The sequence below is a fragment of the Pavona decussata genome, unplaced genomic scaffold (genome assembly GCF_977016875.1).
Source record: "Pavona decussata unplaced genomic scaffold, jaPavDecu1.1 SCAFFOLD_260, whole genome shotgun sequence".
NCBI classification, from domain to species: Eukaryota; Metazoa; Cnidaria; class Anthozoa; order Scleractinia; family Agariciidae; genus Pavona; species Pavona decussata.
Genome location: NW_028145663.1, coordinates 326,062 through 340,813, shown reverse-complemented (window position 1 = coordinate 340,813; position 14,752 = coordinate 326,062). Strand labels below are relative to the sequence as shown.

General features: G+C 37.6%; 1 protein-coding gene and 1 non-coding gene across 2 annotated transcripts; one reads left to right on the top strand and one right to left on the bottom strand.

Annotated features, from left to right (window-relative positions):
* Positions 1-1,240: 1,240 nt before the first annotated feature.
* LOC146456117 (matrilin-2-like) lies at positions 1,241-7,834 on the top strand. Its single transcript, XM_085093482.1, has 4 exons — positions 1,241-1,355; positions 3,813-4,046; positions 5,705-5,908; positions 6,429-7,834. The coding sequence occupies exons 1-4, from the start codon at positions 1,244-1,246 to the stop codon at positions 6,680-6,682; spliced, it is 804 nt and encodes a 267-aa protein (XP_084949608.1). The 5' UTR covers positions 1,241-1,243; the 3' UTR covers positions 6,683-7,834.
* On the bottom strand, positions 2,471-2,554 carry Trnal-aag (transfer RNA leucine (anticodon AAG)). The gene has a single exon. It is a non-coding gene; the product is annotated as a tRNA-Leu (tRNA).
* Positions 7,835-14,752: the final 6,918 nt, after the last annotated feature.

Below are 14,752 nucleotides of genomic sequence, written 5' to 3'. Positions count from 1 at the left end.
TCAAGCTTAAAAGAACTCGGATTGAAAATGCGAAATCCTGAGGCGGTTGTTATTCCTTAGCTTATAAAGTTAATGTGTGCAGTTGTTGTAAAAACAAGATGGAACAATTAATGGTTTGCTTCTTCATCTTTTATGTCAACGGTATCACTGTTGCTCTCATTGTAAGAATTCCTCAATATCACGGGAATATGAAGAAAAACAAAACGAAATAAGGACTTCATATGCTTTTTATAAATTTCGAATTCTCTTTTAAGATTGTTGTCTTAGAATATAATCCATGAAATATTTTCTCCCTAGCTTCACTGCTCCACGCATCACGTGACACGATGAAACTAGAGATACCCCATGGTGTCGCCCAGTCCGATATTAAACTTTGCATATTCATTGTTTGCTCAAAGGACTGAATTCATTCATACAATAAGCGTGAACGTTTTGGCAAAACAAGCAGTTATTTTGAAGAACCAACTGAAATTAGCTTTGCTTTATTTTGATAGCTTTGCGTATCATCCTCAAACGCTGCTGCATTGCGAGAATAAATGTAGGAATATAAAATTGGTAGCCTCCATTGAAAGTATGTCCAGATCTTGTCTCTAGATATTTTTTTAATCGAAATTTACAGTTCATTTCGATCTTTACACTTGGAAAACTGTTTTGGATTCTAACTAATCAAAGGGAAGGGTCACTCAGTCAGCTGCTTACTTTTGGCGCCAAATAGAATAAGAATGAACAGGTGAATGACTATCGCAGTTACGAAAAGAAAGAGTTAGTGATAAGGGATAATAAGGGTTAGTGTTTATTCTAAAAAAATACTGTTTTTTTTTTTGTAGGAGCTGGCCAGTGCGTCTTCGCACATTAAAGGTAACCACCATGAGCTGACGGACCGTGTAGCTGTTTGAATAGGCCATTTCCGAGTTGCTGTGAACCTCATTATGAAAGCGAGGCTAAGTGCAAGTTTTTATTGTGAAAATTAGTTTTCATTCATATGCAAACAAAACTAATTTTCATATGAAAAGCTTTTGCATTTAGCCTCGCTTTCATAATGAGGTTCACAGCAACTCGGAAATGGCCTATTGTAGAGTATAGCTCTTTTTACTGTCAGCTGTGTGTGCTAGTGACCTGGTCCTTGATTTGACTTGATTTGACTTTGATACAATCCTCACTGCTTTTCATATGAAAATCAACTGTTAAATTTAAAAGTTAAAGGTATTTTTGTTTTTTGTCTGCTTAAGAATGTCCCGGTGTGATGGATTTGGTTTTCATGATTGACGTGTCAGGCAGCATTCCAGTTCAAGATATTATCGATGTGAAGGAAATGATGAGGAAAGTCACTTCTCGATTTATAGTGTCTCCTATTGGTAGGTTTTATGTTATGTACATCTCCTGTTAATGCTAGAGCAGTTTTAGCTCTATGATTGGTTAACAAAACTCGCGTCACTTTCTCAACCAATGGGAATCCTAACCAAAACCGATGGTGTTTTGGCCGCACGAGTTTTCCCGCGCTTGGCGCCGGTTACATGTATTTGATTCGAATTCTGATTGGATCGTTGTGTTGTTTTCATTAGTTACGATTGGCCAGAGTAATTACTTAGCCTTGGTTTTGGCTTTACGACACTCAATTGGAAATCGCTGACTAAAGGGCAGACACTTGCTATTAGCAAATATAATATGCTCACACACAGACGCTTGCTCCTGACAAATAAATTATTTTGTGATCTTGGTGTCAGACCTTTGTGTGAGATCTGTCCTAGGTATTAGGGACCTTTAGCAACTATGACGGCAACGCTAACGAAACCGTCACTTGAAATCAGGTTATTTGAAATACATCGCCACTACTCCATCTCATCTAACTTGTAAAAAGTAGCCATGCTATCCAGGAACTAAATTAGTAGGAATGGCGTCCAAGGTTAGACAGAGAATGAAAAATTTACTGTCATCAGTGCTCCACAAAACCTTGAATTTGTCATTTCACGTTGCCGTCTTGCAGACGAGGGCAAAGAAATCTACTGAAATGTATAATGCACGTGCACGGAAAGATTGTTCCTGTTCATCAAACACTGTGCATTAAACCTTAATCGTTTTGTGGCATTCTCGTTCGGCGTCGTCGCCGTCGTTGTTACGTTTCTTTATTACAAGAAACAATACTTAGGCTTTAACTTAATTCAGGAGACCTTGATGAAAATCATCTCCAGTTGATTAGCCGTGAAATTCTGACGTCCAAAGACCAAATAACCGCCTTACACCGCCTTAAACGCGCAACTAAAAGACCTTCGAAACAACCAGCAATTAAGGGCCAAAAGCGCTTTGTTTCGTTGGACGTCCATCCACAGGCTGACACCATAGTGGAAAACTTGTTATTAAAAAATTAAAAATTTTCAGGAGCGGGATTCGAGCCCACCCTTGCAAGAATAGTTACCAGTACACATATCAATTAAACGTTTGAAAGAAACAATAAACTGATAAAAATAGATTTTGTCAGGAGTGGGATTCGAACCCACGCCTACAAGTGTAGACTGCGACCTTAACGCAGCGCCTTAGACCACTCGGCCATCCTGACATATTCTTCACTTTCGTTCTTGTTGGATTTGTTAACCTAATATCTAAGAAGGCATGATTTCACTTTAGTGCAGTGACAACGCCATACTTATTCCGGCACAGGGATTACAAATAATCTATAATTTGGCCTTTTCCCTATGATCCGTATTCCGTTGATTTCTGCAGACAGAATGAACAAAAATGAGACACTAGGCTGTTTTCGATTTCCAAAAACTGAGAAGGCTTCAGAAACTGCGAGAAATGAGAGCTGTTCTATCCATGCGCTTCTGTACCGTTTATATTTTACTCTGTTCGAGTATCCATGGAAATAAACTGTTGTGTAAAGAACCCGGTTTCCTCGAGCATCGCTCTTGAATACCTGTGAGTTATGGCGGGAAACAAGTAATATCCAAGAACAAATATCCACTTAAGTTTTCAAGACACCTTCAAAGGGAAAGGTAAAAAGGTAATTTTTCTTAAAGAGGCTATGTTAGCCGTAATAGTAAACTTTACAAAGGCATTAGAATCAAAGGAAACGGGTTTAATAAAAAGGGTCTCCAAATGGAGGCGTGGGTTCATATCCCACTCCTGACACCATGTTTAATTCAACAAAATCACACACTCGAAATCACGCTAAGTCCTGTTTAATATCACTCCTACGAACTATGACAGCAACTGACTCGCCATACAAATGCTACTCTCTCAAGTTAACACCGAAACGAAGCCAGCCGCAAGCAATGCATGTAATAACAGAAAGCCTATTGTTATACTTAGTCCTGTTAATTGCTCCACTAGTTCTAAGCTCTCTCTCCAAGAGCTGTTATTGCTGTTATCAGATATTTGAATGTAACTGCAGGCACCAGAGACGTTTTTGCCTCGTTTTTAAACAAAGGAATATTTAACCGCAGGCTCAACTATAACTCCAGCGTTTCAATACAACTTCCTATTTTACTTAGCAATCTTAGGACTGGCCCACAGGTAGCAGTTGCTAATCTAAACGAACCAGTCGTGCATCATCTGGAAAGAAAGATTATTGTTAATGGTTTTTTGAAAAAGAAAATTAGGGCAAAATTAAAGTGAGGAAAAGCCAGGATAAAAAGTAGCTAAAAAGATTTTAGAAAGCGAGAAAAATATCATTATTTCGGTTAGTAACCTCAGTTTAATACTGTTTTTGCTATCCCGAACTCAAGGCTCACAGGGGAAATAGCTAGAGAATTACAAACAGTCCTTAAAAGGAGAATGTCACATTAAGAATGAAATGGATTTCTTTTCTCCTCAAGGAACACAGGTGGCCCTAATGTCGTTTGCAGACTCCACCGATTATTATCATTTTTTCAACAATACACAAGACATCAAAACTGTACAGGATGCGATACGTCGCTTAACTCATCCTGGAGGTGGAACAAATATGGCTGTTGCTTTCAATGATGCTCGCAACATGTTCTCATTGGCTGAGGGAGGACGGAGACGCGTGATACGTACGCTTGTGGTCGTGTCGGACGGAGATTTTCAGAGTAAGTAGATCATGCTCACCACATAAGTAGAAACACCGAGAACAAGACTATTTTATGGTTTATCACCCTCCTGTGATGGGTGGGGTGTGTAACCGGTTACTACATACTGTAGAAGGCTTGAAACCTTATAATCAGGTTCCATTCCAGAGCAGAAGCTGGATACCAGGGCAACAGCATCTTCATGGCTTGCCCTTAGGCTAGAATGGAGGGGAGCAGAGTTTCGCCCTTATGAAATTTGATGATTTTTTTCTATGTTCACTATCTCCAGCAAACTTTCAGAATATTCCTGTAATTTATTTAAAAAAAAAAATAAGAGATCAATGTTTATGTTTCCATGACAACCATCAGAAGTTGTTATTTTCCTCTTTTTAATGAGAAATTAACTTCCTTAAAGTAATTGCCAACGTTCATTTTATTGCTTTTCTGTTGGTGTTGATCACCTTTCGGTCAATTTTGGTGGCTTTCTGAACTTTTATGAAAATCAACAAATCAAAGTAAATCACTGATTGAGAATCAATTTACACCGCTGACCTCAAAGAAAATAATTTTGAGTGTACCATTTTTGAAGGTACCTACGTCCGTCTGATGTACAAATAACTTATGCTACTGCTGATATTAAAAATAATACTGATATGATAACAATACCATTCACTCTCCAAGTTTCATTGCTATCGCTTTTTAAAATACTGTCGGGATTGTGGGGAATTCCAACACCTCCCTCCCCACCTCCTTCCCAGCCCAACAAGACCCACTAGATAGAGATTATTTGAGACATATACCGCAGGCACTCGTTCCTTTACAAATGACAAGGACATAACACCCTGAAGACTGCAACGACCAAATAGTTTCAATCATGATCTCTTGGTATGAAGAGAGTGGGGGGTCGTCGTTTATGAGCTTAAAGGAAGAACTCGTAACCTGAAGAAGGTCTATTTACATGCCTAATCAATGTTCTTTCAAAATTTTAAAATTCAGCTAAACAGCTCTCAAGAAAGCAGTACTCAGTACCTTTATATAAATGGTTACATGTCAGGATTTTTCCCCACAATACAAAATAGACCTTTGACAGTATCGGAAGAAAGTAATGCTCCGTACCTTTTGTTTCTAAAGGGACACGTTAGGATTTTCTCCACTAACTCAAAATTTAGAGCCATCTTTTGAGGACGGTGCCTACTAATACAGAAGTATTTTTGGGCAGTTTATGACTATGCGGAAAAGGCAGATCTTAGCAAGGGCTATTGAAATCCAAAAAGAAAATTGGGTTAGCCACGCATTTTTTTAGAGATAATTAAGCGACAATAATTCTAAAAACCTGTAAAATACAAAGCACTATATGGCATTTTTTCCCAAATTGAAGCTTTATTATCTCTGAAAAATGCATAGTTACCTCAAATTTTATTTTTGGATACCAAGAGCACTTGCTAAGTTCCACTTTCTCCGCATAGTTCTTAAAAATATCCCTGTATTAGTAGGCACCACCCATAGGAAACCTTTAAACCTCGAGATGCGCAGAACGTATGTGCAGTAACAAAAGTAGGTACCGTCCTTAAGACAGTTCTAATTAACTGCTCTAGCTTTCAATGGTCGGTCAGACTTCAGGGTCATTCACAGAAACGTTGAATCATGAACTAAGTCAATGTTTGATCCACTGATTCTAGAACGTGAGCAAGCAGTGGAATCTTCCCAGCCTTTGAAAGACGATGGAATTGTTATCGTAGCGTTAGGAATAAGCTCCAACGTTAACACAGAGCAGCTACAAGGGATCGCATCTTACAAGGAACAAGTGTTGATATTACCCGATGCAAGAACCCCAGCGAGGGTGGAGCTGATCTCCGATGAAATAACTACAATGATCTGCGAAGGTACATTTTTTTCATTAAATTTTTGTTGATTATTAAATATTCAAGAATACAATTTTTACAATTAAAGAAGGGAAAAAAGACGCAACACTAGTACATAAAATAAAGCTAAAAAAAGCCCTGAAACCAGGAAGAAATTGGATGAAAATTTTAGCGTGCTAGAATGTTTGGGATCCGCATATCCGAATATCCGCATATGGTAGCTGCAGTAGTAGGAAATGTAAGGGCGTCGCTTGATTCTTTTTCAGTAGTAAGCTTAGAAAGTCTCAATGGGGTTAACCGTTAGCTCTCAAAAGACTTAAAAATTAACCGATAAATGAGAATTTTTATCGTCATCCGCCATAAATATTTTTTGCACCTTCAAACAGTCTGTAATGGAATGCCAAATATTCCAGTAGTAACAAATTAAATGAAATTATCGCAAGAGGCCAGATTCATTGCGGTCATTTTGAAATGTCCTTGATGTATTTTACAAAGGGCTAGTTAATCAAAATATAAATTATCTTTGCTATTTTTTTTTCAGTGGTAAGGAAACCTGAGGCAATCGTTCCTCGTGTCAAGGAGAAAACAGCCTTACAGGGTCATCTGATCAAGTCCATGCAGGCAGAGAACGAACTGTTGTGTGCGTTGAAGTGCTTGAATACGGTCAACTGCTTCTCTTTTAACTACAAAACAAACTCACAACTCTGCGAGCTTAATCATACAAACAAGTTGACATCTTCCAACGACTTACTCTGGGATTTTGACTCGGTTTATTATGAAATGGTCTTCGTTTAATGTGCTCTGAGTGACAGTCGAAGTTGAATCGTTTGCTGCTTAAAAACATATCTAAGAAACATCCACCAAACTTAAAGACCACCCTTGAATAGAACAAAGGACTTTCTTCCTTTACAATGAGAAAGTCTTTATTGCTACGCCCCGAACTTGCTTTACATATTATTTAGAAGTTAAGGATTCGCAACTCACTGAGTAATTGTTTAGTTTTTTGTCTTAAAGAAACTTGCTGCCATGTCTTCTTTTAGTGAAAATATTTTGCACCAAAAATTTCTTGTCTTAGCTTTACGCTTTCCTTCGCTTTTAGCATTCATTTTTTTGGATCTGAATTTTTCCCAAGTCAATTCATCATCATCATCATCATCATCATCATCATACAAAAATAAATAAATGAAATCCAGTAAGTTGGATCCAAGTTGACGGACTCAGTTCAGAGCCATTCGATCTTGCTGCTCTTTAATAACAACAACAACAACTTTACTGAGTAAATGATAAAATTACAATCAACGACTTGAGAACCCACAGTAGCTATCGAGCTATTTGAGGTGGGCTCAAGGAAAGGAATCCCTAATAATGATCAGCATGTAATTTCTCATTACAGTATTACTAGTTAATCAAACGTACGGGTCATGAGAATAAAGGAAATGATCAGCAAAGGTGAACTGCCTTGATGTTTAAACAAACTCTCCCAACTGAGTCCCTATAAACATATAGAGAGAACAGTAAGGGGAATGTACATGTTAATATTGGTTATTAAAAGGGTTAAATTATCATTTTCCTTTTATTCCGTCACCTACATAGAACCCTCAAACAAGAGGAAAGGTTGTACACTATCTAATATAGTGAATGTTTTATTATTAAAAACTGAATCATTGTATAATGCAATTCGAATGATTTGATTGTCTTAGCGGCCATGGTATATGAGCCATTATACCATGGCCGAGAAATGGCGACAATTAAATTTTCTGCTGTTTATTCTTGCACAGCGAAAGCAGTAAGATCTAGCAATTTTTCTTGATTGTTTTTAATAAAACAATTATTCCACTTGCGCTTGTTGGATATGAAATGATTATAGCCAACTCGGCGCTACGCGCCTCGTTGGCTATCTGTCATCTCATATCCAACGCGCGCTCGTAGAATAATTGTTAATTAGACGATAATGTTAAGTTTTGAAACACTATGAGTAAAGGCACCAGAGCACGTGAACTCCGTAGGCCGTCAAGAGTTCTAGCTGACAATCATTCTTGGTACAGCTCTAAGTTACATCTTATTAAAAAAAATTGTCCTCGAAGGCACAAATACCACACTGTATAATTAATGTGTTAGTAAAGAAAGGCCAGCTTGGATCCCACATCCATTTCAATAAACTACAAGGCCCAGGGTTATATAATTAAAAGTTTCTGCGTGAAAAATTTACATAAAATGATTTTTACGCTCACCGACACCTTTAAATTAAAAAAAAAATCCATCTGCTGCTTTTAATATGAATCCCGTGAGAAACATCGAGAAATCACAGTGAAAACGAACATAATAAGAAAAAAGTTCATATCCAGACAGATAATGACAAAAGAGCAACTTTCGGGTTAAAAACAAGAGATTATCGAGTTGGCTTATTTTAAACCTTGAATTGTCACCTGGGGAAAACCGCTTGATTACTTTGGGTATTAGGTACGTTTGCTGACCAAACAGTCGAAACACCTGCTCCTAGTTCAGGAGAAAATATTACTTGATCATTAAACCAAAAGCAAAAGTAGATGGGCAAACCATCCAAGTCGTTTTTAAGTTTTGCTAAATAAGTAGTTTATTCACCCTAAGTAAAGGGCTACTTATCTCTTTTTTCAATACTACTGAAGACAAATTACCCTACAAAACCAACGGCAAAATAAATGCAACTGAAAGTATTTTAATTGCTTGTATTTGTGTTAACAAGAGCAAAAGGTATGATTTGAATGGCTTAGCAGGTGTCTTTCGCGTTTATTTCTTAAATTGTCAAAATCCACTTCATAGTGGTAAATATTTTAAATGATTTTCAAGAAGAGTGACAGCATGGTGCCCTCGCTAAACGAAGCGAAAGGCAAAGCAAAAAACAAAGAAAGTGCTTTCTGCGCACATTGAACAATTAGATTGAGGTAAGAACTCTTTTCAGTAAGATTTTGGATATTCCAGAAAAAAAATAGGTCGCTTTCGTTTTGAAGCAACTCACAACTTGGATAAAACGGGCTAGCCAGTGCTCTATTATTCAACGAAATAGGAATCAGAAACCGCTGTGTTGCTTCTCTCATTTCCAGCTCAGCGCACGATGACAAACACAAGCAACCATACTTCAAGCTCCTCATTGTTCAGGGATATTCCGTGGATGGTTGTATACATCGGTGAAGCAGTTTTGATCCTCAACGGAAACTTTATCACAGTTTACATCTTCTGGAACATTCGCAAACGATTAAAACGCGCCAGTTATCTGCTCATCAATCTTGCAGTCTCTGACATCATCGTTGGTACGGTAATCAGCCTTGCGCTATACGAAGGAATTGCAGTGATGACGAAAACTGATGCTAATGCCATTGTAGTCAAAATAGCTATGGGTATGGATACTCTCGGATTAACATCTTCTATATCATCACTTGCTCTGATATCATTAGAGAGAATGATAGCCATATTATGGCCATTTCGCCATCGAATGATCAACACATGGTACTATTATATTTCTGTGGGCATCGTTTGGTGTGTAGCTACCTTAAATGCTTATGTAACGTTACAATTCGATCTCTATAATGCAAAAATGCACAGCCCCTTTAGATTTCTGATGGCTTTCACTGTTATAACCTCAGTGTTTGTTATCACCGTCGCATATTTAGCTATTTACATCTCAACACGACGCAACAGTCTGCCCGGAAATCATTCGAGAACAATGGCACAAAACAGAAATCTTGCCAAAACTCTATTCATCGTAACAGCTTTGTCAATAATCACATATTTGCCAAATGGAATATATTTTTGTTTTGAAGATTATCTTCAGAACTTGTACACATTTGGGGTGCAGATAACCATAGCAATCCAGTACTCTAATTCATTTTTAAATCCTGTTGTCTATAGCTTTAAAATACCCGACTTCAAGAAATTGCTGAAAAAGCTATTTTGTCGTTACCCGCGGCAACGTTTCTCATTCAACGAAAATGCTTCTACGATTTCTAGAGAAATTTCTTTGATAGCTGTAAAGGCTATTGAAGTTTAATGTGCAACAGTTTAAGCTCAAGAAAGTATCGCTGAATTAAGACTTCGATTCAGACTCGTAGTAAAGTACTTGACCATCTTGTTACGCAACCGAAGTGGTAAACGAATTGACACAATAAAATAATAAGTGCGGGTTGAAAAGGCAGGGGACGTACGTTTCCTTGTTGCCATTGTGCAAAAAGAGGGATGCATCAGCGAGAAATTGAAAGGATTGATGGTTTACTCTTTTGTTTGTGTTTTTGAGTTGAGTTTTGACGCTGTATTGCTCAAACGATTTTTTCTCTCTGGCATTAATTGGTTGGCAGAGCAGGTGTTCAATTTAATTTTTTATTCCAAGTTTGCCGAACTTGGTTTCCCCTAGATACCAACAGAGTGTTTATATTAAGCGGAATTTGCTCCTATCAATCTAAATATGAGTTTTGTTACTTTGATGTTTCCATAATATCTTCCTTGTATTTCTCACCGAATTTTAATATCAGTCGATATTTCTATTGACGACTACTTTTGACAACTACGTATTATTGTTTTAAAATATCTTTCGCTGAAATTTCGTGGAACAAGTTGTAAATTTTTATTTAACACCCTGAGCCTTGTAAGCACGTCCTAATGTAAATAAATAAATAAATAAATAAATAAATAAATAGATAAATAGATAGATAAATAGATAAATAAATAAATAAATAAATAAATAAATAAATAAATAAATAAAATACATGATTTTGTTTAACAAGGGTGATAGCTAACAGTTTGTCACAACTGCTGACAAGCCTGTGGCCTTCACATTCCAGATCGAATTGGAATTTGGAAATGTTGGTTTTTTGAGAGCAGTGAGCAAAACCGGAGTACCTCGGGCGCTTTCTATTTGCAAAATTTTTGGTTGAAATGCAATGCTGCGCGCAGATCAAACGGAAATTTCCCAGAAAAAAGGGACGACATTTGGAGATAATCCGGTTGGTATGGAAATTAACACAAAATTTCCTTTTTCATTTTGTTTTTTTCTTGCGCTATCACGTATATTTCTTAATGTGCCAATAAGATTTCAAGTTTGAAGCGACTGGAAAAAAAGTCTTTCCATTTGATACGGAAAGTTTACGGCATTTACAACCGAAGATTTTGGCAAAATTAAACGGAAAGCGCCTAAGGAGAAAAACCTCGGAGCACGCCGATTATGGAGCCCAAGCCACATTGCTTGCAGGCGAGTGCTCTTTCCACCTCGCAAACCCTTCCTCCCCATGGTAATCAGGGGTGAACTCTGGTCCAGCCATTTTCCATAGACAGAGATCGCAAGTTGTTGTTGTCATGCCTTTCCCAAGATTACATCCATCTCCATCAACTCCCTCGTGAAAGTTCTTCGCCATGTTGTATTATTACCTTCCTTGCAAGACGCATACTGTTGAATCCTTATTCCTTTAGGCGTCTCCCTGGCTTCAGTTGACTAGAGGGACTGTTCTTTAATATCCTTGACTGAGACATTCCTGCACAGCAATGTGAACTTTCAAAGCGCTTTGAGCATAAGCCCCGAGAAAACAGTTTCTGAAACATTGAAGTTCACCAAGCTTTTAACACTACCTAGACCGGGAGGGGAGGCATTTCCGCCCGCGGTGACCTTGAACCAGAACCCTTTTTTTTCAATATTTGAGCAAACGCCATTAAACTCCAGGAATATTTCACAAATTTATCTGGAAAAAATCTGATGCAAACAGGAATAATTTTTTGAATGTAGTGTTCGCAACAATGCTTCCTTGTCTCGGTAAGGAGACCATTGACGTCTTAAACGTTGAACTTCTTTTAACCCAGAGACTATGTTTAAAAACTGTTAAGTTTATTCAGTTGTCTGGTAGAAGCGACAGTCTTAATTTATTGTGGGGTACATAACATTTTCCATTTTTCACTTTCCACACCCCCAAACCTCTTTCGAAATTTGATAAACAAGGACGAAAATTTTTGCATTTTAATCTGAATTGCAAATTATATGCTAAAATGTATCTCTCACCTTCGACTTACACTGGTGACGGTTAAAGCGAAGAACAAAATATTGCTCCGTAAAGGCAGTTTTCCTACCTTTTCTTCAGAGCTTTCACTACGCTAACTCCTTGATGATGTCCCATACGTTGGCAGAAAACACCGACAAAAGTACATAAGGACAACATCTTCGTCGTACATCGAAGAAACTCTAGAAATCTGAGCACGTGGAAGCTGGGTCGTGGTCGCTGAAGAATACTCGTGAACTTTGAAATTTAACTTCGAAAACAACCTCATCATACCTCGGGTAATTTTCGTTATTCTTGCTATTTTACTTAGAATATTATCAAACTTTTGCCGCAAGTTCATATTTTACTAGATTTAGCTCTGATAATTAATAGCCATCCAAAGCTCGCAACTACTTAATGTTTGCTTATTTACTCATCAGTAAAGTGAATGAAAGTATTATTTAAAACTGTAACGAAACTTCATTTCGGCGTAACATGTTAAATAGTACCACAAGAAAGTTCTACACTGCATGTTCACTGGGTTTTAAAGGATCCACAATTTAAATAGCCAGAACCACATTACAATTATTAAAGCTTGTTCCTACTACAGTCCGTGTTATTTATGTCTTGCTGAATGACACGTTTGCGGTGGGCTACTAATTATTACAACCTTGAGAACTACTTATCTGTACGAAAAATTCTAGAACTAGGTGCACTGAATTGTTTAACTAATAAAATTTATCTGCCATTTTAGGGGTGGACACAATGAATGCAGTGGATTGAAGATTTAACAGAGCTTCAACGCAGCGACCATGCCGAGACGAACTATTTTAATCGCCGAGGGTGAGCTTTCTCAGTATTTGCATGGGGGGGGGGGGGGGGGGGCTTGCATAGTGATAGTAGAACGGCAGATTCAATTGCCTACGACTTTACCTTTACCTCTGACAGAGAGTAACGAGAACCATATGTTTTTTCTCTCCAGGTAAATTTCAGACGCAGGATGGGGAAACACGAACGACGCGTGTACCTAAAAATTACTGTCTAAAGAGGTGAGTTGATCATTTATAATAAATGTTCTTTGGTGAATCATTAGTAAGAATACATACAATGATTGATAGAATTCCGTCATAAAAGGTTTTGGAGTTACTGGGATGAAAAATGGGTCTTGAATATCGTACGCAAGCTATACGTCTCCCCAAATTTACGCGGAGGAAAGTACAGAGGCTAGACAAAATGGAAACAAGTTGAAGAATGGCCGGTGTGCTATTCATACAAAAACCAGTCCTTGAGAAACGTTAGGGCCGGAATCTTTTTAAAATTAACGACACGAAAGAACCAAATTTTAGATGTCTGACATACATTGAAACAGGGCGTATAAAACTGAGCCAGCTCTTAAATTGCTGATCCAGAACACCTAAAAACAGTTTAACTTTTTATTACAATACTGACCTTGTCTTATCAGTCTTATTACAGTTAGTGATCACCATATATTTGTTTTCTTTCTATAAAGGATCGAAGGAACTTTCAGATGTCAGATTCAAGCAAGCAACAAAGATGATCACCTCCGTAACTGAGCGAACAATGCAAGTAGAGGTAGAGAAACTACGTGTACTTTGAGAAGCGCAAAAAGGCTTATTTACTCACGGTTACGCTGTACGAATTTACAAAAAATACAGAACAAGGTTTAAAGTTAAGATTGCAGCTTGTACTCGAATACAAGCGAATGCGTATATTTTGTTTGTTTTGCAAATAGTGTAGCATGCGTTCAAGCTGCGATAAAAACGCAGGCATAGCGGGTCATAGTTGGGGTGCGCGTACAGATTAGGGTAACCGCATGCACCCTGCTGATGAATACGGCCTATAAACGTGAGTAAATGTATATGCAGCAGTTTTTGCTTCAGTTTATAGTTTCTTTTCGAGCAGCCGAACAATTAAGACAAATTATTTCGTTTCAAGATACAGTGCAATCAGAGATATAAAGAACCCAGTATAGAATATAATTTTCAGGGGGAGATAATGAAAGCAGAAATTGCGCATCCCAAAATTTTTAACTAATAAACAGCACCATTTTTCATTTGAACGGTCACACTTGAGGATTTCATTTTAAAACTATGAGGCGTTTTGTTTGCTTTTTGTCTGATGTGTGACCTACCATTTTTTTACAATGATTTTGACGATGATAAACTGTGCATGACGGTTAAGCAAGATTTGGGAATGAGAACTGAGTAGCTATGCATAGTAGTTATTAGGCTGATATTTTAATTAACTTGTTTGAAGGAATGTGCACGGTTTTTTTTTCAGTATACTTGACGCAATTATCTTTCTAACGTTGTCTGACTGTCATCATAGCTTCACAATAGCTCAAAATGTTTCAAAGCAAAAATCATGGATGATTATGATTACCTTCGAATTCCATTTCGGTTTAATGCTGTCTGCTTGTGAGCTACCAATGGAGATCTTAGATGTTGAGAAATTCCCAAATTTACCCAAAGGGAGAATTCTACAGACTCTTCCCTTCATCTTCGGTTCAGAATAAGGTCAATCCAAGTCAACCTTTACACTATATATCTAGAGCAGGGGAGAGGGGGCGGGGGAAGATTATGCCCGCGGGGACTTCGAACCTGAATAACGCTTTTAATATTTGACCAAACGGCCTGAAACTTCAGGACTTTTTCGGAAATTTATCTAGGGAAATTTGATGTCGTTGGTTATCTGTTCATTTACTTTAATGTTGCCTTGGGAACCAATTTTTGACAGGCCATTTTTCAGAAAATGGACAACCCCTTTTTAGAATGAAGAAAATTTAATTTTCTTTCTGTAACGTTTATGTTTCTAGCCCATATTAGTGTTCCTTTATTTCTTCTGATTACTG

Coding starts and splice junctions, on each gene's coding strand:
- LOC146456117 (XM_085093482.1), top strand. CDS start 1,244: ATGGATTTGGTTTTCATGATTGACGTGTCAGGCAGCATTCCAGTTCAA. Junction 1,356..3,812: donor ATTTATAGTGTCTCCTATTG/GTAGGTTTTATG, acceptor TTTCTCCTCAAG/GAACACAGGTGGCCCTAATG. Junction 5,909..6,428: donor AACTACAATGATCTGCGAAG/GTACATTTTTTT, acceptor TTTTTTTTTCAG/TGGTAAGGAAACCTGAGGCA.